This window comes from Peromyscus maniculatus, chromosome X, assembly GCF_049852395.1.
Source record: "Peromyscus maniculatus bairdii isolate BWxNUB_F1_BW_parent chromosome X, HU_Pman_BW_mat_3.1, whole genome shotgun sequence".
NCBI classification, from domain to species: Eukaryota; Metazoa; Chordata; class Mammalia; order Rodentia; family Cricetidae; genus Peromyscus; species Peromyscus maniculatus.
Window position 1 is genome coordinate 54,951,182 of NC_134875.1, and position 24,087 is coordinate 54,975,268.

General features: G+C 42.1%; 2 protein-coding genes across 4 annotated transcripts in view; one reads left to right on the forward strand and one right to left on the reverse strand.

Moving 5' to 3' along the window:
* Plp1 (proteolipid protein 1) overlaps positions 1–8,203 on the reverse strand; it is an 84,676-nt gene extending 76,473 nt beyond the window's left edge. For both annotated transcript variants that reach the window (XM_015991277.3, XM_076562336.1), the window contains exons 1-2: positions 8,065–8,203; positions 5,495–5,575 (exon numbers count right to left, since the gene is read on the reverse strand). The gene's annotated coding sequence lies outside the window, so the exon portion shown is untranslated. The remainder of the gene's footprint in view (positions 1–5,494; positions 5,576–8,064) is intronic.
* Positions 1–14,727, forward strand: part of LOC102928820 (glycine receptor subunit alpha-4) — a 29,242-nt gene extending 14,515 nt beyond the window's left edge. Inside the window, exons 8-9 of one of the 2 annotated variants that reach the window (XM_076562330.1) lie at positions 1,314–1,463; positions 9,881–14,727. In XM_076562330.1, coding sequence (XP_076418445.1) covers positions 1,314–1,463; positions 9,881–9,970 — 240 coding nt within the window. In that variant the 3' untranslated portion in view covers positions 9,971–14,727. Of the gene's footprint in view, positions 1–1,313; positions 1,464–7,553; positions 8,071–9,880 lie in introns of those variants that run through there. The other variant, XM_006998424.4, reaches the window with a different exon arrangement.
* The last annotated feature ends 9,360 nt before the right edge of the window (positions 14,728–24,087 follow it).

A 24,087-nucleotide genomic window follows, 5' to 3' on the forward strand; every position in this document is an offset into this window, starting at 1 on the left:
GGTCTTCTACCCATGATATGCCAGTAGCTATCACCATTTCAAAATCATATTGCCAAAATTTTTGGTGAACATTGCTAAATGCTCTTGTGGGTGGAACAGTTTTTTCCAGTTAAGAACCACTAAGATGTGAGGTTAGGGATATAGCTTCTTGGTAAAGCACTCTGCCTGTAATGCATGAAGTCATGGATTCAATCTCCACTATCACAGAAAGCCAACAAGTAGAGAATCTATCCAATGAAATCTTTTCCTTCCCTGGCTGGGATCTGCAGCACTCTCAGTGCCCTATAATGCAGAAGCTGATAAAAAGAAGTCACTTTTCACGAATCCTACTCCTGACAGGAAGCTAGATGGAGTGAGCTCAAAACTACACAGGGAACCCCCTTCGTTAAGGGGGTGAAAGGATCCCACTACACTAAAGCTCTGTCCCTCCTCTTAGAGCCAGCTAGCTGTACCCTGTTCCTGGAGAGGTTGGTGGTTAACCTTGACCAGACAAGTGGGAAACACACTCCTAAGAGCTGCCAAAGGCAGGTAGGTAGGTGTTCAGAGTGCAGCAGGAACCAGACGGGTGGATGCTGAGAGGGCCTTGCAATTACTGAAGTGCCATGACAAGGGCTAGGTGGCACTCCTCAGGATTCTGCCATCCTCTCCAAGGTGAGAGACGAAGCCTTAGCTGACCATTGCACTCCATTCCTCAGGAGCGTCTCCTGCAAACGCAGCAGAAAACTCCACAGGGTTAACAGGACAAAAGGAACAGAGGAGCTCCTAGTCTGCCAGTGAAGCTGTAACCTAAGTAAATGTCAAGTTCATTAATTTGAAAGCTCAGAACTTCCCAGTCCTAATACCACCTTCTAACTAAGTGATCTCTGCTAAGACCCGTTCTCTATGAGTATTAAATGTCTCCACACACCTCCCACGAAAATTGTGAACCCTCCCGAATTATCATTGTGGCTATGAGAAACCCAGGGGATACCAGAGGGCAAACAAATACCATTTTGATTATTGCTATTTACTAAGAGGGAAGAATCAGAAGGTAAAACAGGAATGCAAGAAGAATAAATAAAGGAAATGAAGAAAAGGGAGGAAAGGGTCATAAAAGCAGAGGGTAGAGACTGCTAAGAGACAAAGGATGGTAGGCCAGTCTCTTTGACATAGGCCTTCAGATAAATATACATATCGTGATAGACTTCTTGAAAACCACAGAAGTTTCAGGATAAAAATGAACAATACCAAGCCTTTGATATGGGCTGGAAATCCACTGGCTAGTCCACAGAGGACTCCAGAAAGGATAACTGCTCTGTTGATGGATGTTGCAGGTATCCTATGTGAAGGCGATTGACATCTGGATGGCTGTATGCCTGCTCTTTGTATTTGCTGCCTTGCTTGAGTATGCTGCAGTCAATTTTGTCTCTCGTCAGCACAAAGAATTTTTGAGACTTCGTAGAAGGCAGAGACGCCAACGCATGGTGAGTACCAAGAGGGAGGGTTCCACTTCCTTTCTCCTTTGGACTCCTTCCTCCCTATCATTCCTCCCACAGAGTCCCAATCCAGGGGTCTAGTGTTGGGCAATCAGGAACCCTAGATTCTAGTCCCAGACTAGTGACAGTAAGATTAAATACTTAGTTCCTCTGATTCTGCTTCTTTTAACTATCCAATGGGACATTAACCCCTATATGGCAGTAGAGGGATTAAAAGTATGGCATATAGTAAGCACTTAAAACATGTTAGCTAGGGCTAAGCATGGTGGCACACACCTTTAATCCCAGCACTCGGGAGGCATAGGTAGAAGGATCTCTGTGAGTTCGAGGTCAGCCTGATCTACATAGCAAGTTCTAGGATAGCCAGGACTACATACAGACCCCGTCTCAAACAAACAAACAAAAATAGATTTGCCAGTATTAGAACCTTATTGACTTAGCACAAATGCTATTGCTTTGAGAAGTACTTGTAGGGTAAAAGGGTCAGCCAAAAAAACACACCCTACCCTGAAACCAGAGCCAAAGAAACACTTTGGCCCTGAAACCAGAGCCAGTGAGAGAAACACACTTTGGCCCTGAAACCAGAGCCAAAGAAACACACAGCTACACCTGACCACCTCAGCACAAAACTAACCAATCCCTGAGCAGGAAAAACCAGTTCCTGAGCACAAAACCAACCAATTCCTGAGCATGAAATCCAGTCAATCTCTGAGCCTGTCCAAGCTAAGGGATTGAAATCTGGCCAATTCCCACCCTGGAAATCTTCACCCTGGAAACTCTGCCCCTAAGAAGCCCTATAAAAACCCTGTACTTGTTCAGTTGGGAGCTGCCTTTTTCCACCCTGGCAGGGGCAGCCACTCTCCTGGATTCTTCCCTCCCAATAAATCTCTTGATGATGTTTGGGTGAGACCTTCTTTCACTGGAACAGAGCAGAGAAGCAACAACTTTAGCCAGAACCAGAGCGGAGCAGAACTGTAACACTTTCTGGGGAAACCTCCTGGCAGAGCAGACTTGTTACACTCCTAGGGACCTGAGCAGAACTGTAACATCTTCCCTGGGAAAACCCTCCCCGGCTGGGATGTTACACTGGGGAAGCCTTTCCCTGGAGCAGGACTGTAAGCTGCTATGATTATGGTGACTTTGTGGTATTCCTGGGCTCCCGACTGCCAGGATCCCTTTCCATCCGAGATGCAAAACTTATAGTAATAACAGTTGTTTCTGGTTTCCCTCACACCAAGAAGAAAGGTATTCTAAGTTGTCCTACTGGTAAGAACTCAGTCAGACACTGGAACCCTTCAAGGGGAGCACTCTAAGATGGTCCCCATATTTGAACTGGAATTAAAAGATCACTATTTGCCTCTTTTGACTGGTAGAATTTGGCCTGATCATCAGGCACTTCAGAGTTGTCAGGCTTGAGGTGGTGTTCTTCCTCACTCTTGTTTGTTAGCCTCATTTCTTCTGTAGCAGAGTGATCACCAAGGGGAGATAGAAGAGGAAGTTGTCATGACAACTGAAGCAGCTTTCCCTCAATTGCCCAGACAATAGGCGCTAGGTAAGTTGCCATGACAACAGAGGTGACTGGGCTACCCAGAGAAAAACAAGCTCCAATTATGGCAAAGCCAAAAGCTTTGCTACTGGTTGCTTAATCTTTAGAGACACAATGTCTCGAGTTTTGACTCCTTGTTTTCTGCCTAATCCAGAGACTTCAAAACCAAAGGGCCAAGCACATAATTACTTTTGGAGGATAGAAAACAAATTCCCCGAACCCACTGTTAAAAATCTTGACTGTCGGGGCAGTAGATGTAGCTCAGTGGCAAAGTACTGCCTAACATATACATAAATCTTGGGTTTGATCTATAGTAACACACACACACACACACACACACACACACACACACACACACACAAATTCTGACTCTAACCTATCTGAGACATACTAATATAAGGACTCTGTTCTTCCTAACACCCAACTCCCACCTCAGTTGTTCCTAGAGCACCCCACCATGACTTCCAATGATCACACAAATTGCATGATTTCACATTTCTTTCTGGGGAAGACAGGGCTCCTATCTCATGTAGATTTAATACCACTTCTCTGCACTTTAGTTCTTTCACGGTTCCTAAATAGTGAGCCCTCTAGTGGATAGATATAGAACTGCATCTTTTTGAATAAGATTCTTTCTTCCAGAGACCTGCCTGTAAGACTTCCTGCCTCATAGTGGGGATAGGAAAACACAGAGTTAGGAGAGAGAAAGAAAACAGGATTCTCCCTTTTCTAAAATAACGATCTCAGCATCTTCTTTAGTTGTGTGAAACTTGTCTGAAGGTACCAAAATCTTAGATTCACAGGAGTTTTTGATTTTGATAATTTTTAATGTTGCCTTCCTAGGAAAGGAGAGCAGGCCAAATAGTCCCGAGTCCTTTTTCTACCTAAAATGTCTGTGTTGATGTCCCAGTAACAAAGATTACTACAGTTATTACAGAGCTACTCAGCTTGACCTGAGCCCCACCTCCTATCCTGTACCCATCCAACCAGCTACTACCCACATTCTGTCTGCTCATGTTCATATTCAGGTTGGCCATGAGCTTATAGCGGAGTGAGCCACAGTACTCGGTTATTACAAAGTTTCTTAGCAGTAGCTTGATGCCTACTTAGGACACTGTGGCTTGCCTACGAGGGGCCTGTGGCTTTATTACTGTGACTAAAACCTGAAAACCAAATCTGTGCCATTAATAATATCCCTTTCTTGAGTTTCCTAAAGCTAATGCAACCCCAGTGGGACTATCCAGGAATCTTGGAGGCCCTAAACTGGCTAAACAAGTTGATGGAGAGCTCATATTTGTCTAGACCCTCTTTTGGGGGCCTTGAGGTTCCAGTAAGAGAACTAGAAACCTTCAGTCTGAGAAAACCCAATGGAAGAGGAGAGAAATATTCTAATTCTCAGGAACCCAGAGTCAAGGTCCAAATCGGGTTCTTCGGGAACCAGTCACCTACCCATCCAGCCTAGGAACGGTCCTTTTCTTTCTAACCTCTCCTCAATCCCTTATCTCCCCTGCACAATGGTTTTCTCGCTCAGCACTGCCTAAAATAATGGGCGTTTTGCATGTGCTTCTGCTTTGTCTTCCCATTGGCCTAAATGATTCAGAGGAAAGGGGGAAAGCTTTTTCTCATCATCCCTGCAGGGCTAGCCCCTGGCTCCGAACACAGCAGCTAAAGGCAAAGGCTGTGGAACTGCATAGACAGAACTTCTTGCTATTATGAATCCAATAACTTCAGAACTAGAAAAATTACCAAATACCAGCAAATCCTCTCAGACTTACTCTCAGAATCTTGTTCACCTCTCCATCTGCGACTGAGAACTCCACCCCATCTCCAATTCCTTTTCTTCCTGCCTGTCTCCCTTGACTATTTATCACTCTTTCCCATCTTCATACCCCACCTTCTCCACTAGGCATTTATTTCCCAGGCTGGCACGGGTATAGCTTCCTTCTCTAGGCTCTCATCACTCTGCACCCAGATAAGTAGAAAAAAAATTCACTCTATTTCAATAAACATGGAAATCGCAAAGTAATATTTAATGGCACATTGTCCCTCCCCAACACATATACACTCACCACTCAGAATTTGTTGTCAATATCTAATATCCAAACCCAGGCCCCTTTATCCTTGGATTTTAGGCTACTCATCTTTGCTGGGCCAGTCATAAAAGATACATATGAAAATTAAAAAGAGCCAAGAGCAGCTTACTTTACTGGATATAGTTTCCCTTCTATATGAAGTTATTTTTTCTAGCCTGGGAAATATTTCCACATAATTTCCTCAGATTTCCTGAATAAAAGGAGAAATAATAGGATTTATAAAAACAAAAATAGCAATTGCATCTGACTTTCTCCTTTAGAAGTTTTTATCTCAATACCTATATTATGTAGTTGTATCTTCTAATTGGGGGGCTAGGAGAAGAGTGGGGTACAGGGTCCTGAACTGGAATGCTTGGAAGATTTTTTTTAACTTTACTTACCCCTCTCATTTTTCAATTCCTTCTGAGATACCTTGCTTGCCTCTGGTTCTTTTTCTGTAAAATGGACCCAGCAAACCTCTCCTGTAGAAAAAGTATAAAAATTAATTACAGATTGCATGCGAGATGAATCAAGATCTTTGATAAAAGAGGCTAAAATGATAAGTGAGAAATGCATTCAGGCTGCCAAACTGTACCAGTTCGAAGTTGAAGAGCAGGATAGTGAACTGGCTCTGACATACACACATACAACTCTCTGTAAAGACCTGATAAATCAAGAACAGGACAGCAAAGCTCTGTGGTGGGAAGACTTTTAGGTTTTTCGTTTGTTTAAAGTGCTACTCCTTTGCAGAAGCCAAAGGCTATGGACACATTGTATAGTGGGGCATAAAAGGAATTGTTTTTCCTGCCAAGTATTTCATAACTGAGCGAGATTCCCTTCTGAGTGGACTCTTTAGTTTGGGACCCTGACAAGATATTAGCATCACAGGAACAAAAAGCCACTCCATTCCTTATATCCTGAAGCACATGGTTCATCAGCCCAGTTGTCCATTCAACAGACATCTACTTGGACAGGCAGCATGCTTGGAACCTAATAGACACTCAGTCTATATATGAGATAACAGATGGCAGAGAAAGGAATAGGGTTTGTTTGTGAATTTCTGGCCTGAGTTTGTCTGCCACTGATGCCCACTACCAGGCTTGCCCTCCTAACAGTTCAGTTCTGGGTGATGTAATAGTCAGGAGTTACTATGACCAACCATACCAATATCACATCTATAAAACTACTTTTCAATGGGGTTCTATAGCTGCAGAGTCCTTATTATAAAGATCCCACAATGTCCCTCCAATTGTGCAAAATGTTTAACACCTTTGTGTGCATTTTACATATACACATGTGACATACCCACACAATATACATGTATCTTGTTCTTATAATGCATAGAACTACATGGGGTAACTAGGGTGATTTACTCTTCCTGTTTTACCTTGAATTTCTCAGTGTTAGCGATGAGAGCCTCTAGTCTCTTGGACCTCCTCAGTTCTGGGCAAACTTGAGTTGGTAGATGAAATCATACTATGAAAGGATATTTCATTTCAGGCAATCTCCTAGCTGAAGCTTTTACCACAGAGCATTCAATCCTTTTAATTTATATAATAATCTTCTATGTGAAGGATATATTTTTTGTATACGAGAAATACTCTTGTGGGTATTTCTTCCTCTTCCTCCTGCTCCCCCTTCTATTTCTTTTATTTCTTTCTGCCCTTATCTCCTGCTTCCCAGCTGTGTCACAGCTACTCAGTGTTGTCAGCCAATGGTTGTATTAATAGACTTCGCTGTCTACACCATACTGCTTACTACTTATATAAAACGTACCTCCTCTGTGTTAATGTGTCTATCAAAGACATGCATTGTATAGGAATGTAATGAATATTGGGTAATAAGTATTACTGTAGATTTACTGATTCCTTTCGCAGGTCAGCTAATTTGTCAAGAAATATACAGATCTTCAGAAGAGTGATCAACTTTAACCTATGTTGCCTAGCTCACTTGGTCATGTAAAATTTTTAGAATTCTTAGCTTTAAGTCAAAACCATTTTTTAAAAGTACTATATACAAAACAAACTAATTCTAAAGCTTTTTAAATTCATTACAGTCAATTTCACCAAGTCAAAATATCTCAGCTTCACTGCCTGGTTTTTGTTGTTCTGTTTACCTGTCAGAAATAATCTGCCTTTGAGATGTTGACACTTTGGTGGATTTTAGATGACTCCAAATGATGCTACACATATTCAAAAGGCAACTAGGTGCATGTCTCCAAATGAAATCATATCACTTATGCACAACATACAACTGCTTAGCTGATATATGTGTATATGTATATATATGTATGTATATATGTATATATATATGTAAATTTTGTGGTAAACAAAAAAGCATGTAGTGCGTTGGTGTAGTGAGCCATTTGCCTGCATTACATTGGACATGAGACACTTATGTGTGGTCTGGCTAACTTTCACTTTGGCCTCAAATACCACCTTTTATCTCTTGTAATTCTAGGAAGAAGACATCATACAAGAAAGCCGCTTCTATTTTCGTGGCTATGGCCTAGGACACTGCCTACAAGCAAGGGATGGAGGTCCAATGGAAGGTTCCAGCATTTATAGTCCCCAACCTCCAGCCCCTCTTCAAAAGGAGGGAGAAACCATGAGAAAAGTCTATGTGGACCGAGCCAAGAGAATTGACACTATCTCCAGGGCTGTCTTCCCCTTTACTTTTCTTGTTTTCAATATCTTCTATTGGGTTGTCTATAAAGTTCTAAGGTCAGAAGATATCCACCAGGCACTGTGAATAGGGTGGAGGCTATAGTGTACAGCTTCTGGCTTCCTGCTTTCAGCTGGGTGGGCTTTTCCCTTCCATCAAACTCTGTCGGGAGCTTGAACAGTTCCTTCTTGACCTCCCACTCATAAGGTCAATCACCAGTTCCCAAGCTTTATGGAAACTGCCCAGTGCCAACGGTGGCCGTACTTACAAACATGGCTTATCTACCCAATCCAGATTTACTGCTTACTCTGCCATTTCTCATCGTTCGTCCATGGGCCTGATGCCAGAAAGACGTTCTGTCATTGCTGGGGATCCTCTGAGAAGAATATTTAGACTCCTGGACTCTCGGCTTGTCATCTTCATCTTGTCCACTTCCATTCAGAGCCTGCCCTTTATTTGGTACTTCTCTCTCTCCCACTGCAAGCACAAATATGGAGTCCTGTCAGTCCACAAAACCTGCTCTGAATGGCACAGGTTCCCTACTTCACGGGGATGGGGCAGTCATAGGCTGCGCTGGGCTAGAGCACTGTTACATTGCCCAACAGAGAGAGAGAGAGGTCCACTTCGAGAAAAGCTACCATTTTCAGAACCGGGGCAAGAACCTAGGACTCTCAGAAACTCTACCCTCCCAGATCTACCTGAACTTCCTAGTCCCAGATATCTTTGTTCTAGTCCTTCATCAATTAGCATGGCCACTGGTTTTGTTATGCTGCTGGGTAGGAAAAAGGTAGGGGGAGGCTTATTCCTTAGGAAATGTATTTGATGATCTAGGAAAGGGAGATGAAAGGCACTAACACCTAAGAAGAGTGGAGGACAGAGACAATCTTTAGAGAGACTGTGACTGGTTTTCTTTCTTCTTTTTCTCCAAAGTCTCTTTATTTTCCAGGACCTTGTGACTTTCTCCTTGGCAAGCAAATAATGGTGCCATGCCACTTTGTCCTGGCTAGTGTAGGCTTCAGAGTTCCTGAGGAGGAAATGGGCATGTAGTGGGTGTCCCTATTAGATATTTCGAGAACTCCACCTACCTCTCATTGTAGCTGCACGAGTTAGAGCCACATTTGGGGTTGTTTCTTCCCCCTTTGTGCTTCCCTATCTTCTTCCACAGGACTCAGGTGAGGGGACAAGAAAGGTCAGAACGGAGCAGGGTAGTGTGTCACTCTGTGTCATAGGGACACATGGGCCTGGTGCAATGAGTTCTTTGAAGTGATCTGACTCTGAAGAACACAGAAAGATCCAAATGTGAAGATAGCAGTGGGAACACACAGACAAGGAACCTCTGCAGTATGACGACCTTTTCTCCGGACCCAGAATAATAACGAGCTATGGAACCTGAGCTCTCTTCCCTCCCTTCCCACTTTCCTCCTCCTTTCTCTCCCCATCTCCCCCTCTTCTCTACTTCATCTCTGCCTCCCTACTTCACCCCACAAGTATTCCTAATGCAAAGCCAATTAAGTCAATGGTCAATGTAAATTCTACAGTACAAGGACAAGATCGGCCTTCTTTCTCCATTTTCATACTGAATTTGTCTTATTCATTGAGATACCCTTTGGTCTCCCTTGATTTTGAAGGCAGTGCTTTGGAATGACCAAGGTAGCTAGCCTAGATTTCTTTTTCTTTTCTTTCCTTTTTTTGAGACAAGGTCTTTCTGTATATCTTAAGGTCTCCTGGAACTTACTTGCATTTCAAGCTAGTCTTGAACTCATAATCCTCCTATCTCAGCCTCCCTGGTGTTAGGATTAACAGTGTATACTACCATATTCAGATCTAGAAATTACTTTTATTGGCCACATTAGCACTCTCATACCAAGAATCAAAATTGCAAAACTGGTTTATAGGACGGGATTAAGTTGAAAAGGGAAGAGAGCGCTTATGTTCCCATTTCTGCCCAGGTAGTGCCAATCAATGAGAGGCCCCAAGCAATACCCCTTTGAAAGGAGCAGAGAGCATCTCTTTGACACTGTCCCTGACGGGGCTGGGGTGTCAGGCTGCTGCAGCCCGGAGGCGGGGGTGGTGGGGGTGGACTATGGAGATGAGCTTACTACACAGAGCTCTACTTGTTACAGATCTTGTCCAGATGGGCCAACTACACAAATCTGCCCTGTTGGAAGTCTCAGGAACAATGCCCTGGAGACAGCTACAGTACTGAGCAATAAAGGCTGTCCAACTGGGACGCAGAGCAGGGCATCAGCTGGTGCTGGGTGCCGAAGAAGCCAAAGTACCAACCAACATAATAGACCAAAGGAATTCACAAAGCCACTCAGAGCCAATGCCAGGTGGAAGGTACGATCCTTCTCACTGGAGCCCCTAGGCAGAGGAAGTATTTGCATAATGCCAACGTCAGATCCAGGGCAAATGGCTTTCATTTTCTTTGTTCTTCCCACATACGCACAGGGACTAGAGAAACGCTAGGTTTCACTGAAGGAGTTTGACATTTAGCAATCTGTTCAATCACAAAACTGTTAAATTTGGTTCCTTCTTACCAATGAGTTGAGGAAAGGTGACACAAGAGTCTCACTTGGAGGTCATGTGCACTCATCAGCTCTCTTGTAGTACTTACCCCTCAGAGACCAATACGAATTTCTGCCTGAATCACATCTGATGTAATTCTGAGATTTAAACAGCATTTTTAAATGGGGGGCTGGGGCTTCCTATGAAGATAAAGTGTTCGGGATATTTTCATTAATTCTTTGTTAATATTTAATAGTGGATAAATATTTCATAAATGTATTCTTCAAGAAGAAAGGCTTTATTTATTCAATTGTTAAGGCTATTGGTGCCTCCATCTTCCTTCCAGCTTGTTCTGCCTTGTGGAATGCCAGTGGTTCAGCCTCCTCTTGCCCTTTAATCTATTAGTAGGTCCTTTTGCTCTCTCCAAATTCACAGGCCAAGCAAAAAGGAGCTAAGTGGAAGAAACAGACGGAATAAAGTGTACCCTTTATCTTTCCCATAAGCATTTCCCTCCTATTGTAAAAGAACAGGCCAGGCAGCAGTGGCGCATGCCTTTAATCCCAGCACTCAGGAGGCAGAGGCAGGCGGATCTCTGTGAGTTCGAGGCCAGCCTGGGCTACAGAGTGAGTTCCATGAAAGGCTTCAAAGCTACACAGAGAAACCCTGTCTCAAAACAAACAAACAAACAAACAAAAAACCAGGCACCCTTCTGTTTAAAGTGTTAGACTGATTTAAAATTACTTTTTCTTTTTGGTGAGCCATGCAAATGCCTCCCTCAACTCTATCCAGAATGTATTACATCTTTTGAATTTTTTTATATGTCCTCCAACCAATCTCGATTGTCTATATCAGTATTGGCATTATTAGTCTTATTTCATGATTTCTGTCTACCAAAATCTCAAAATTTGTACTTCACCACACTGGGATTAATCTTGTTAGGTTACATTGTTAGGAACACTAACCAATCTAGTTCAGGAACCACCCAGGGGTTAGGAGCAAGGTTCCACTCACTGGTTCAATGGAAGAATAAGCTTTTGGAGGGCAAGAGATGCATTTTCTATAACTTGTTAGCCTGCACAGCTATTGGTACCCACTATTAACTCATAATACAGAATATGTGTAATTAGAATAAAAGCCTATCTTCCCACTTGCTATATCATATATGCTTCTGTTCATTCCCTTTCCATTAATTTATTAAACACAGAAAAAGAGATCTGGAAGAAGTCCTACAAAATCAGAGTTCATACAGCTATGTACACACAATGCAGTCCCCAGCTATAACAGAGACAAAATGAAGAAGACACTAAAACCTTGTAGGTTGAATCACTGAAAAAAGAATTATAATGTTCTTATTAAACATTAATAATACACCATATATTAACACTGGGATCAAGCTGTAATTAAAAGCCAATCACTAGATAAACACTGTCAGTGACAAGTGAGTACAGTAGTGGGAATTTAGGCAGCACAACCATCTGCTTCCCCCCTGTTCTACATGTTGTTTCTGTTGAAGAGACCGTCATCTCTGAAGGGAAAGCAATTAATACGTTCCTCCCAGCCTCACACTCTGCTCTACCACAGTCTCCAGCTAGAATAATGTTTCTAGTCTACAAATATGGGCTGATGGCTTATTAGTCAGACGGCTTGTTAGCAGATTGAAAGCCTAGGGAAGAATGGCCTCTGAGCCAATTCACCCTCACAAAGAATCCTCCCCATGGAAGGCATAGAAAGTCTGCTCATATGAAGTCACCTGAAGAAGTCCCATGGGAACTCAACTATCACCACTCCCGAGCAGCTCGTTTTGTGCCCTCTGTTTTCACTGTAAAGTTTTATACAAATGCCCTGCTGTGTTATACTGTGTCGTATGTTATATGCAAAGAGATCTCACTATTCATTTCCTGTAATAAGGGGAAATTCTTACCATCACCTAAATCCAGGGACCATTTTTGTCTTACAGAACAAGTCTGGAAAAATACAAGCATATTCTCTATTCCATTCATGACAGTTTGATGTTTAAGGCAGTGTGGTGCTTTAGTACCAGACAGAGCCTAGATTTGAATGACAATTCCCTCAGCCCGTTTCCTCTTCTACAAGTTCAAACTCTTGAAGAAATCCAGAACACAGTACCTACATGACCTTGACCAAATTACTGAACTATTCTGTACTTCAGTTCTCACATCTGTTAATTGAAGATAATAGTAACTACCTCATAGTGTTGCTGTGGGAATTGAACAATGCAGGTATTTAACTCAGAATTTGGCACACAGTAAATTGCTCAATAAAAATTAGCTATTTCCCAAAAGTCTGTCTTCTACACCTGTCAAATATCTAACACTTGGACTGTTTAAAACTTCAAATTTCCAAAATAAGTGTGGGCTTCTCTCTAAACCCACACTCACAAAAAAGGCCAGGCTAAAATCACTTCTCTTTTATATTTTTAGTCTTTTCAGTGGCACTAGATACCTACTAAGATATAGCATGCTTTAAAAATTATCCATGAGAAATTGCTGAATATCGCCGAGACTTGGTCATTTTTTTCATGCTTTGCTTGGTTACAGGCATCTACAACCTGCAGTTAATAGGCTGCCTATGTCATAGGATAGGGATGAATTTGGTTCAACACATTTGTAGACCACAACATCATGCTGCCAATATCAAACAACAGAGAAATGAGGAAGTTGAGAATGAATCTCTCTCAGATTTAAGAATAGAAACTACTATCCATTTGGCCTTGGATTTCTCTGTAGCTATTATTCTAGCGCCTCATTTCTAGTTACCATTAAGTTCCTTACAATGAATGCCTTTACTATGATTCCCACATCCCCACTTGACCAATTACCCCTTATTACATTGTGATCTCTTGCTTCTTCGTCCTACTCATTCTTTAAATGTTCTTTCCATATTCCTTAGACTACCTTCATAATTGCTGTATTAAGTCAAAACTTGGCTAATCTCTCATGCTTCACCCTAACATTTGTCAGAGCTGCCACATCTGCTTTGCCACATCTTTTCTCCCATGGCTTTCATTCTCCAATTTCTTCTCTTGCTTCTCTGACCATTTTTTAGTTGTGTGTGTGTGTGTGTGTGTATGTGTGTGTAGTGCATATACATGACTATTCAGGTGTATGCACCTATATGAGTGCATGCAGAAGTTAGGGGACACCAAGTGTCTTCCTTTATCACTCTGCCTTATTTCCTTGGCACCAGGTCTCTCGCTGAACTGAGAGCCCACTGTTTTGGCTAGGCAGGCTACCCTGCAGCTCCCAAGATTTGCCTGTCTCAGCCCTACAAATGCTGGGCTTACAGGCATTTATAGCCAGCCATTCTTGGATTTGTTTTGTTTTTCGACACAGGGTTACTCTGGGTAATACTGGCTGGCCTGGAACTTGCTCTGTAGACCAGGCAAGCCTCAAACTCAGAGCTCTGCCTGCTTTGCCTCCCAAGTGGTGGAAGTAAAGGCGTGTGCTACCACCACTTAGCTCCTTCTTGGATTTATAACATGGTTGTTGGGGATTTTTAACTCAGGTCCTCCTATGCATGTAGCAGGTGGTATTCCATATTGAGCCATCTCCCCAGCCCCTTGTGTTCTAATTCTTCAGACATTCAATTCCTTCCTGAGTTCACAGCTCTTCACTGCATACTAAAGCTCTGGTGTTTGTAACCATTTCCATGGCTAGGACAAACAATATGCTTAATGGTTCTTAATTACTAACTCAATTCCACAAATATCCCCAAGTCAACCTTCCCAGAACTGAAGAACTCACAATCTTCTTCCAACTTTGCTTTACTTCTTGCCCAATCCTCCCAACCCTGACAAGTTTTTACCTTTACCTACTCAGTCACCCATGCCAGACACTTTAGAGTCAAAGATCTCTAACACTTTTTCATAGCCCTCAAATCCATCAATCACCAAATCCTACTGAACACTCCACTCTTCAAATAGTCCCCCCAGTCCCTCTCCTCCCTGACTTTAGTTTCTTCAGCCACCGAGTCAAAGGTTTTCCTATCTCCCACACTATTGTCAATTGCACCATAAACAGTCTATTTCTCATACATCTGAGTTTTCAATCCATCAACAGCTTCCTCTACACCTCAGGGAAAAGCCCACGTTCCACAAATGGCCTAGAGTGGATTTTCCCTCTGGTCCCCACCAGTGCTTCTCCTCTCTTCTACCACTCCTGTCTCCAAAATGTATTCTCCATTTAATCATGGTGAACCCAGCCACAGCTAACAGATCCTGCCTCACAAGTCATGCTTTTGCACATGCTATTCCCTAGTGTTCAAACACTTGCCTTGACTTCTGCCGCCTCAGGGGCTTGTTTTAATCTGTCAAGACTCAGCCAGAAATCAGGTTTTCTGTGAAGTATTCTCAAGCCCAATATTCAGATAGATTTAGACTCACCAATAATGCTCTATACATAGCTCCATATATGCAGTTGTAAGATTATATATGCTGCTTTGCCTGTGCCTCTCACACAGAAATTTGCATTTGAAGCTCAGAATCAAAATGTATTTATCATTGTATGACCTATACCGAATCCATTACATAAAATGAATTAGTGTTTGCTATATAAATTTTTAAGTACTAAACACTGTAGCTCCTTAAATTTTTTTTCAACCACTGAATTGCAATACTAGTTCTTTCCAACTATACTTTCCCTGAAAAGGGTCATATTATTCAAGTGCCATGCATTCTTACACGTTTTGTTTTTTGGGAGGGGTACAAACATTTCAGTAGCATTTCATCCTGAAAGCAAACCTTTGAGGTAAGAAAACCATGTATCCAAGCAAGAAGTGAGGGCAGGAGACTCAAAAAATTGAAGTAGCTTACTCTAGTCTCACAACAGAAGCAAAATTCAAGTTTCCTCTTTCTCAGTGCATTGCCTTATCAACTGGGCAAGAGATTTTCAAATCATCTTCAACAGGCCCCAAGGTCTTATGCAAAGAAAAAGCAGACACCCTCCCACATTCGCACATACACATATTCAATCAGAACAACTCTACTTTTAGCTTATATAACTGCTTTACTACAGCATTTTGTTTGGGGGAGGTGAGGAGATGGTTTACTGCTTTTACGGTTGCTTTAAAACTTGTGAAAATCAAAACTGTATAGTTTATAACTTTCAGATATAAGCCATTTAATGTTAAGGGGTGCTCCAGCTATATCATTTGGCTGATATATGAAAACTTTGTTTAGGGATATATTAACTGGCTTGTTAATTCCATGGCCAAAATCTCTGACATAAACAACTTAGGGAAGGAAAGATTTATTTTGGCTCACAGTTTCAGTGGCTTCAGTCCACAGTCTCCTAACCCCATGTGCCCAGGTGAAGCATCACGGGCGTGAGAGTGAGAGCACCCACATCATCGCTGACTAGAATGGGAGCTGTTCACTGGATGGCACACAAGAAGCAGAGAGGTGACTGTTGAGGCTCTGCTGGTTTTCTTTTTTTTCCCCTTGTAGTCAGTCTGAGACCCTGGCCTAGGGGATAGTACCATCCAAATTAAGAGTAGATCTTCCCTGCAGTTAATCCTCCCTGGAAATGCCTTCACAGAAGTACACCCAGATGTGCCCTCAGTAATTTCCTAGGTGATCCAAATCCAGCCAGGTTGACACTGAAGATTAATCATCACAGGAGCAAATAGACTAAAATGAAAAAAACAGCTGGTACAAAAAACTCTAATTATTAGGCATCTTTCTTACTGTAATTCCCTTTTCAACTGATCAACCTATAGAAGTCCAAAATTATGTGTTAACATACTTCCCTCTACACTTACTAACAATGTCTACTGGCTGATCTCTGTCATATCAGTCCTCAGTTTCTCACAATACTTTTGTTGTTGTTCTTTCGAGACAGGGTTTCTTTGTGTAGTCTTGGCCATCCTGGAACTTGCTCTGTAGACCAAGCTAGCCTCGAACTCAGAGATTCGTCTGAGTTCTGGGACACTCTGACTCCTAAGTGCTGGGATTACAGGTGTGTACCACCACTGCCTGTCCAGTTTCTCACAATATTTGAATCACTTTAATCAGGAGAATCACTGTTAGCTACACAACTAAAACCATTAAGAAAAGCAAGAATGTTTCAGACCTTGGTCACAGATATTCATCTGTTATGTTGAGTGCATTTAATGCTTATCTCGTTTTCACAGAGTAACAAATATTTAACCCTTTTGGAAAACCACTATCTCATAGGCTTTCCCATAAGACAACACAGTCAACAGATCACAATGTCTTATAATTCTAGCACCTGATACAACAGGAGGACCTTCTCTAATCATTCAGTCTTGTCTCTTTATCAAACATAAGGTTACTGAGGGACTGACTAAAAGCTCAGGCCCTTGTTTTAAGTTCCCTTTGTTTCCTAACAATATGTCACTTATTAGCTGTACACATTCATTTAGGGACTGCTCTGGCTTAGTGTGCAGCAGATTCATGCTAACAGTAATTTGTGGTGGTGGTGGACTGTAACCACTCGGTCCTCGACCCCTGCCTTCCTCATCTTTTGCCTGATATGACTAAAAGCCATGGTTCCTGTAGAAAGAAGAGAACACAGACCTTGGGTTGAATTAGGACAATACTACGGGTGTAAAAAGATCATGCTGAGTTCTACTTGTAGAAATTCAGATTTTCCTTCACCAGAGGTTCTTCGTGAGTTTAGGGATCCATTAGCTTTATTTTTCATTTAGCTTTCCCTGTGATAGAAACCTAATCTGTTATTGCCAATTGATGGGCCAGAGATTCAGGATGAACTTTCTTGACCTAAAAGAGACCTAAGAGAGAAGAGCAATTAATCAGACTTAAGCTCTTTCACTTCTACCTGTTACATACACACTTTCTTCAAAATATCTTGGTGGAGTCATTTTCAGGGAACAGGAGTCAAGTAAAAGAAAGGGAGGGGGGGTCAAAACTAACAAATATGTCTTCAAAATGTCACTGTCTGATGTTATTCTTCAACCAAGTGGTAACTAGTTAGGAATTTAGCTACTTGCCTTTTCTTTTTATTCATCTTTGGGGTGGGGGGACTTAAAAACAAGAGTCTGAGCTGTCAGTCAGTCCCTCCATAACCTTATATTTGATAAAGAGACAAGACTGAATGATTAGAGAAGATCCTCCTGTTGTACCAGGTGCTAGAATTATAAGACACTGTGGTCTGTTGTGAACAGTGATAGGTATGTATTGCTCCATTGACATCCTCATTTGCTAGCCTCCTAACTACTTAAGACCTGAGTCAAAGATGAAAACAAGCCAGTACCCCGGCATTAATATCTACCCCAATGTGAGGCTGTCTAATTGTCCTCAGAAGCTATTTTAAAGCTATACTCTTGCTTTAGACACTTGGAGTATAGGAGAGATCCTCTAGTCTATTGTTAAACACAAGCCCTTTTCCCACAAGTTCCTCTACTGTGCTTGATTTAAGAGATGAAACTTGCTGGACCATTTGCCTTAATAAGACCACTGTGAAAGTAATAAGGAATGGCTACCACTTGAATGCCCTTCTAGACATCCTCTACTATGCCATTTTGGATCTACAGGGAAGGAGGAAAGTTTGGTGTAAACTGACATAAGCATCCAATCTCTGGGTCCCCAGTTACACAGAAGGTCTACTTATGAGACTGAATTACTGTGCAGGCTCCAGTATTATAAAGTCTCCATCACTGAGCCCAGGTAAGGCAAATTCCTTCACTGGGAATTTAAAGCTACCATTGAGTGACCAGTGTAATGTATTCATGCAATTAGGAGCTTCATTAAGACAGACAGAAGGTTTTCATCTATAGATATCATTACCAAGCTTGGTACAATGAAGGTGGGCAATAAATAGCAGCTGAATGAGCAACTGCATCTGTAGAAACATGAGTGTCTGGTCATACTGCCAATTTTTTGTTTAGGAGGACAAATATATAAATGTAATGCTTGTGGAGATGAAGGACATGGGAATAACAGAGAGGTAGAGAACATGAAACCACAAGACAATGAGAAGGCAAGAATCAGGAGTGGGCTGCATTCTCTGTTATTTTTACAGAGGTAGGTGGTCCTTCAAGGGCAAGAAATGTAGCCAAGTGCTTGCTTAACATATAAAAGAATTCCCTTTCTAGCATTAAAACAAACGGGCAATTGATTTACTTACTTATTTTTGAAGAAGGGATTCTCTGTGTAGCCTTGGTTGTCCTGAAATTTGCTCTGTAGACCAGGCTAGCCTCTAACTCACAGAGATCTGGCTGCCTCTGCCTCCTGAGTGCTGGGATTAAAGGTGTGCACCACCACTACCTGGCAAAATAATTCTCTCCTCTTATAGTTGAAAACTTCTAAAGACTTTTCTTCATGTCTAGGAATATAATCAACCTTTAGACTGGCTTTCACCTACCAATATTGTGTCATTTGCTTTGGATTCATTTGCAAATGTTCATGGAGTACTTTCCATCACATGCCAGGTACTACATACTAAGTACACAGAATACACAGCCCTGCCCTCAGAGGTCCTACAGTATGGCAAAAGAGATAAAATTTGATTAAGTTGTTAGAAAGTAGAAAAATGGAGAAACTATGTAAGTATTACGGACAATGTTTCTGTGATGGAAAGAGTATGTCCTAGAAGTGTTTCCTAGGACAGAGACTTAAGACCTGAATAAAGAGAAAGGAACAGAAGCATCCAAAGAAACAAAGATGTTAGGAGTAGGATAGGGTTTTATTGTTGTTGTTGTTTGTTTGTTTGTTTGTTGTTTTGAGACAGGGTTTCTCTATAGCTCTGGCTGTCCTGGAACTCACTATGGAGACCATGTTGGAGTGGAAATCACAGAGATCTGCCTGCCTCTCCCTCCAGAGCTGAACAGGAACAAGGCAGTTTTAATAGGCCAAGTGAAAGAACAGATTTGAATTTTGCAAAGGAGGAGGAAAAACAATCAAATAAGCCTTCCTGACTTGTATACTATAGACAAACAGGCTTAGTTCATCAAGTGAAAATGCCCGGATCTTGGAAAGGCAAAAGCAGTGGGTGCTCTAGGAACATAAACAAGGTGATTAACTTGGTCCTGGAGAGAAGGTTGGAACACTGTGAGGAAGTGACACTTAAAGGGAGACTCGAATACTGGATTAGCCATGATGAGGCGTGCAAGGAGGAGAGAAATGAAGAGTCTCTCTCTGTGGCACACTAACCTACTGCTTCAGTCAAAGCAGGTCTCAATTGTACGACTAATTTTGTTCTGCCTCAAATTCTAGATGCCTTTCCGTCATAGCCACATCATGTCTAACTTACTACAGTTCTCTCAAATCCCACCTTCTGTGATCCAGACCCAGTTACGTTGCTTCGATACTTTATTCCAAGTCTGTCGCTTAATATTTTAAGAGGTCTATTATTTGCTGAGCATAGTATTATGTGCCTGTAATCCCAGCACTGTGGAGGGGGAGGCAGGAGAGTCATTCAAGAATTCAAGGCCATCCTTGGCTACAAAGCAAGTTCAAAGGTAGCGTGTGCTACATGAGACCTTGTCTCAAAAGCAAACAAACAAATACAAACAAAAAGTCTATTTGGTATGGTTAAGACTCACTGTCACACATAGCCCTAAACTCCTTATTAGATCCTGGAATGTGTAAGCTATCCTCTAGTACTTTAGCATCACCCAGAATAGCTAGCATGGTCATGAGCATGGACGTTTGTAAATGAAGGAGTGGATGATACACTGGAGTCTCTGAAGCCCCCTTTGTAATTCACTAGTACCTGCAATATTTGCATAAGGAAAGGGGTCTGCTTTCCCTAAAAGACTTCTACCACTTTCACCCAAAGCCCTAAGATCTGAAATACACAACTCCCTCAAATGGTCTCTGCTCCTCACCCCCTTGCAATTTTGCCCCTTCCCCCACTCTACCTTTTATTGTTTCTTCTGTCTCCTGGTTGTCAGCCAGGATGAGAAAATGGTCTAGCTGTCCTCAGAGACTTACGCCAGCCTGGACTGCTGTGCAGTGCCATGAAGGGCCAGGACTTTTGTTTACAGCTGGGAGCCTGGTGAGGCGGTGAGCACAGCTGACAGCCCCACTCTGGAGCAAACATCAATTTTCCTCTGTCCTCTTAGCCAAGTTTCACAGACCAGCTTTATTGAAAGCTGGCTGTACGGTCCTGGGACCCACTGACGTCCCACCCACAACTCTAGGCTGGGAGCAACTGGGTGTATCTCAGCTTTGTACCTTTTAGGAACTGTTCTTACTCTTTTCTCTGTCCTCAGTTACTAATCATTTTACCTCAAGCTCAGGGCCTTGAAGGAACATGTCCTCCGAGGCCCCCGTACCCTAAGCCTTATCTGCTCTGTCACAGTACTGTATAAGCAGCCTCACTTGCTCATCCATATGGTAAAACACTGCCGCAAATAGATCAAAACCACTGTTTCAATGCGTGGTTTGTAGAACCTGCCATTCTAAGCAGGGCGGTAAGACACCTTTTCTCTAAATGTCTGCACTTTCACACACATGTGCACGCGCCCATACTTCACTTTCAGATGGTCTTCCTGCTCTTCAAAACTGTAAATAAGGTAGGAAAAAGCATCTTCTAAAAATAGCTATGACGTCCTCTGTCACATATTCCACAATCTGGTCTCCTGCCTCTGTAGCGGCTTTGCCTTCTGCAGCACTTATGGAGGGTGAGTGCAGAGCTCTAACACACTCTTAGCTCTCTCTTGCAGAACCCTAGCTTCCATTTGCCTGTGTTTTTCTGCCTTCTAGCTGACAGTTTCACGAACGAGCAGAAGGTTCTTTCTGTGGTTTTCAACCTCTCTCTGGTCCTACTGCCTGAGGGATTATAAGATGCCACTTACAGTAGCTCATTTCAGCAAGGCTTCTTGTGGCGCCTGGTGGAGGGGAAGAGATAGGAAGAGACTGTCCTTTGAGGAGACCATATTAATTTCTAGTAAAGAGGTTTGTTTTGGTTTTTCAATTTGACTCTCTCCCTAAATATGACATGGTCCATCCCTACCAAAGAGTATAAGTTCTGACCGGGCAGCAGTAGTGCATGCCTTTAATCTTAGCACTGGGGAGGCAGAGGCAGGTGGATCTCTGTGAGTTCCAGGCCAGCCTGGTCTACAGAGTGAGTTCCAGGATAAGCACCAAAACTACACAGAGAAACCCTGTCGCAAAAAACAAACAAACAAAAAACCAAATCCTAATATTTCAAGGTCAAGCAAAATTGCATTTCTATAATAAGGATGTCTTTCTTTCTGTCTATTTATATCGCCTCATTCCGTAGGAATTTCATAAAGCCAGTCAGTCCCGCACATTTCTTTGGATCAGTTTAGTTTGTTAGCCCATGGCAAAGCAAATGGAAATAGTCATGGGGGAAAATTTGTCCTTTTAGTGATCTCTGTTTTCCGTATTTAACTAACCCCTCATGGCTCCACTTGACGTAGAAAAGCTTATTTCAAATGACCAAACCATTGAGAATTGAACCTAGTCAGCGATGACCTTTGATGACCTTCAGATGCCAGACTTGTACATGAGCCCTTGTTTTTCTCTTCCTGAGTTAATAGTTTAGCTTGAAGCATGCCAAAATTCAAGGTTTTGTCAGCACACACTTTACTTGGAAGGATTACTTAAAGCCACCCATGGTATACATTAACTCAGAAAGATAAAGACTGCTTTTCGCCAGTGACTGTTGATGCCTGTAGTTCGAACTTTGCATCAAGTGGTTGCTTTGAACCATTTTTTCTCCAGCTAAGTTTCTTAGGTTTGTAATTCCCACCTAGCATCTACATTTTACTAGAAGTGATAGAATTTATGGCTTCTGAAGCTATTAACTGCCATGTTTAAAAGGACAAGCCAGTAGTACTTGAAAGTACATATCTAAATTGTTTAATAGTAGACAGAGGGTTGCTTGTACTATTTCCCTACTTTTGTATAGTGCTGAATGTTTCTTTAATAAAATAGTTCTTTAAAGAAGAAAAAAAATTAAAATGTGCTTCATCAGTCATGGATTAGAGTACACACAAGGGTTTCTCTTCAGAAGAGTTCTTATTAACCAAGACATTGAGTGGAACTTATACTTTTTCTTTTTTTTTTTCCAGACAGGGTTTCTCTGTGTAGTTTTGGTGCCTGTCCTGGATCTCACTCTGTAGACCAGGCTGGCCTCGAACTCACAGAGTTCAAGAAATATTAAGATTTGTTTTTAACCTTGTACATTAAACAATCATTATTTTAAGAAATAATAAAAAAGATAATCAGAACCAATTTTTAAACACTTTTTTTAGATTTATTTATTCAATTGTATATGCATGAGTGTTGTGCCTGCATATATGTATGTACACCACATGTGTACCTGGTGTCCATAGGGATCAGAAAAAGGCGTCAAGTGCCCTGGAACTGGAGTTACAGATGGTTCTGAGCCACCATGAGTGCTGGGAATTGAATCCTAGTCTTCTGCAAGAGCAGTGAGTACTCTTACATGCTGAGTCATTCCTACAGCTTCTACTTGATATTTTTAAAGTTTGGTTCTGATTTAGGGCTGGAGCACTCACATACTGTCTCACAATTGTATGTACTACCAGTCCCAGGGGATCCAATGCCCTCTTCTGGCCTCCATGTGCACCAGGCACATACACAGTGCACACAAAAAAAAATTAAAATTATATACGATATCAAATAAAACTGAGGCTAGAGCAATTTTGCTTACTACCCATAAGACATGGGAGGACACTGGGGATAGACAGTAGAACAGTCTGACCACTACTGAGCACTACCTTTTGGACCAAGGACGGTTTTGTTATTCAGAAGGTAAGACAGGTAAGGACTACATGTACTGACAGGCAGGTTACATGCTACACAATGGTACTCAACTAAGAGAATACAATTCCTGGCTGAAACGTCTTTTTCAACGAACTGCCTTGGTGAGGTTGCAGCAGTCAGCAGGGGCAAGGAAAGGGGCATTTTTCTCATTGTTCCACTGGAGTGCACATATCTCTGCAATTTGTCTGCCCTTAGGTGGCCTATGATTCTGATTACCACAAAGGCATTGTATGAGCTAATGGTGGTCTTGCAAATTAATATAGGGTTCATAGAGCCACTGAACATCCTGTGAGGGATGAGACCTTAAGTAGTTTCTGTCTGGCCTTGGGCCTTGGAACCAAATACAATTAAGCTATCTTTCCCTTCCAGTTGAAATCATGTGAAGACAACAGGGCAGCTGTAAACTCTAAAGAATGTTTCTCATTTTCTAAGAACTGACTATACGTGAGGAATATACTTGAGGCCTTATCCCACTAATAAGTTAAGGTTGCAGGGGAATAGACACATTGATGGGGCAACATAGCAAAACAGGAAAAAAGCATGGCTTTAAAGCCAGGAACAAGTCTGGCCTTGCTCTGCAATTTACTGGTTGAGCAACTTTAGGTGACTGTTTAACTTCTCTGGGCTTCTGTGAGGATTTGCTAAGATAACAGATGGAAAGAGCTGAGTCCTGTGCTACCTGGAATACAGAAAACATTGTTTCTAGCGCATTTTTTTTGTTCCTACTCTGATTCTAAAACTAGTTCACATTATTCCGGGTCTTGCTCTTACAAGCCTACCCAGTAAAGCACAAGGACAGGCCTATTAGAAAACTGTAGCAGCAGTCAGAAATAGAGATTCCAGTGCCAGACATACCCCTGCTAAAGTACCTCGGAACTTACCTCCCTCTCCTGACCCTATCAATAAAATGGAGCACCCTTGCTCTGAGAAGAGCAGAGAAAATAAGTCACCTTTTGGGGCATCTGTCAAGAGACATGTACTATACTAGGCCCTTTCCTATACCGTCTATCATCTAAATCAGCACTGTCCAGCAGAACAATCTGTCACGGCGGAAATGATCTG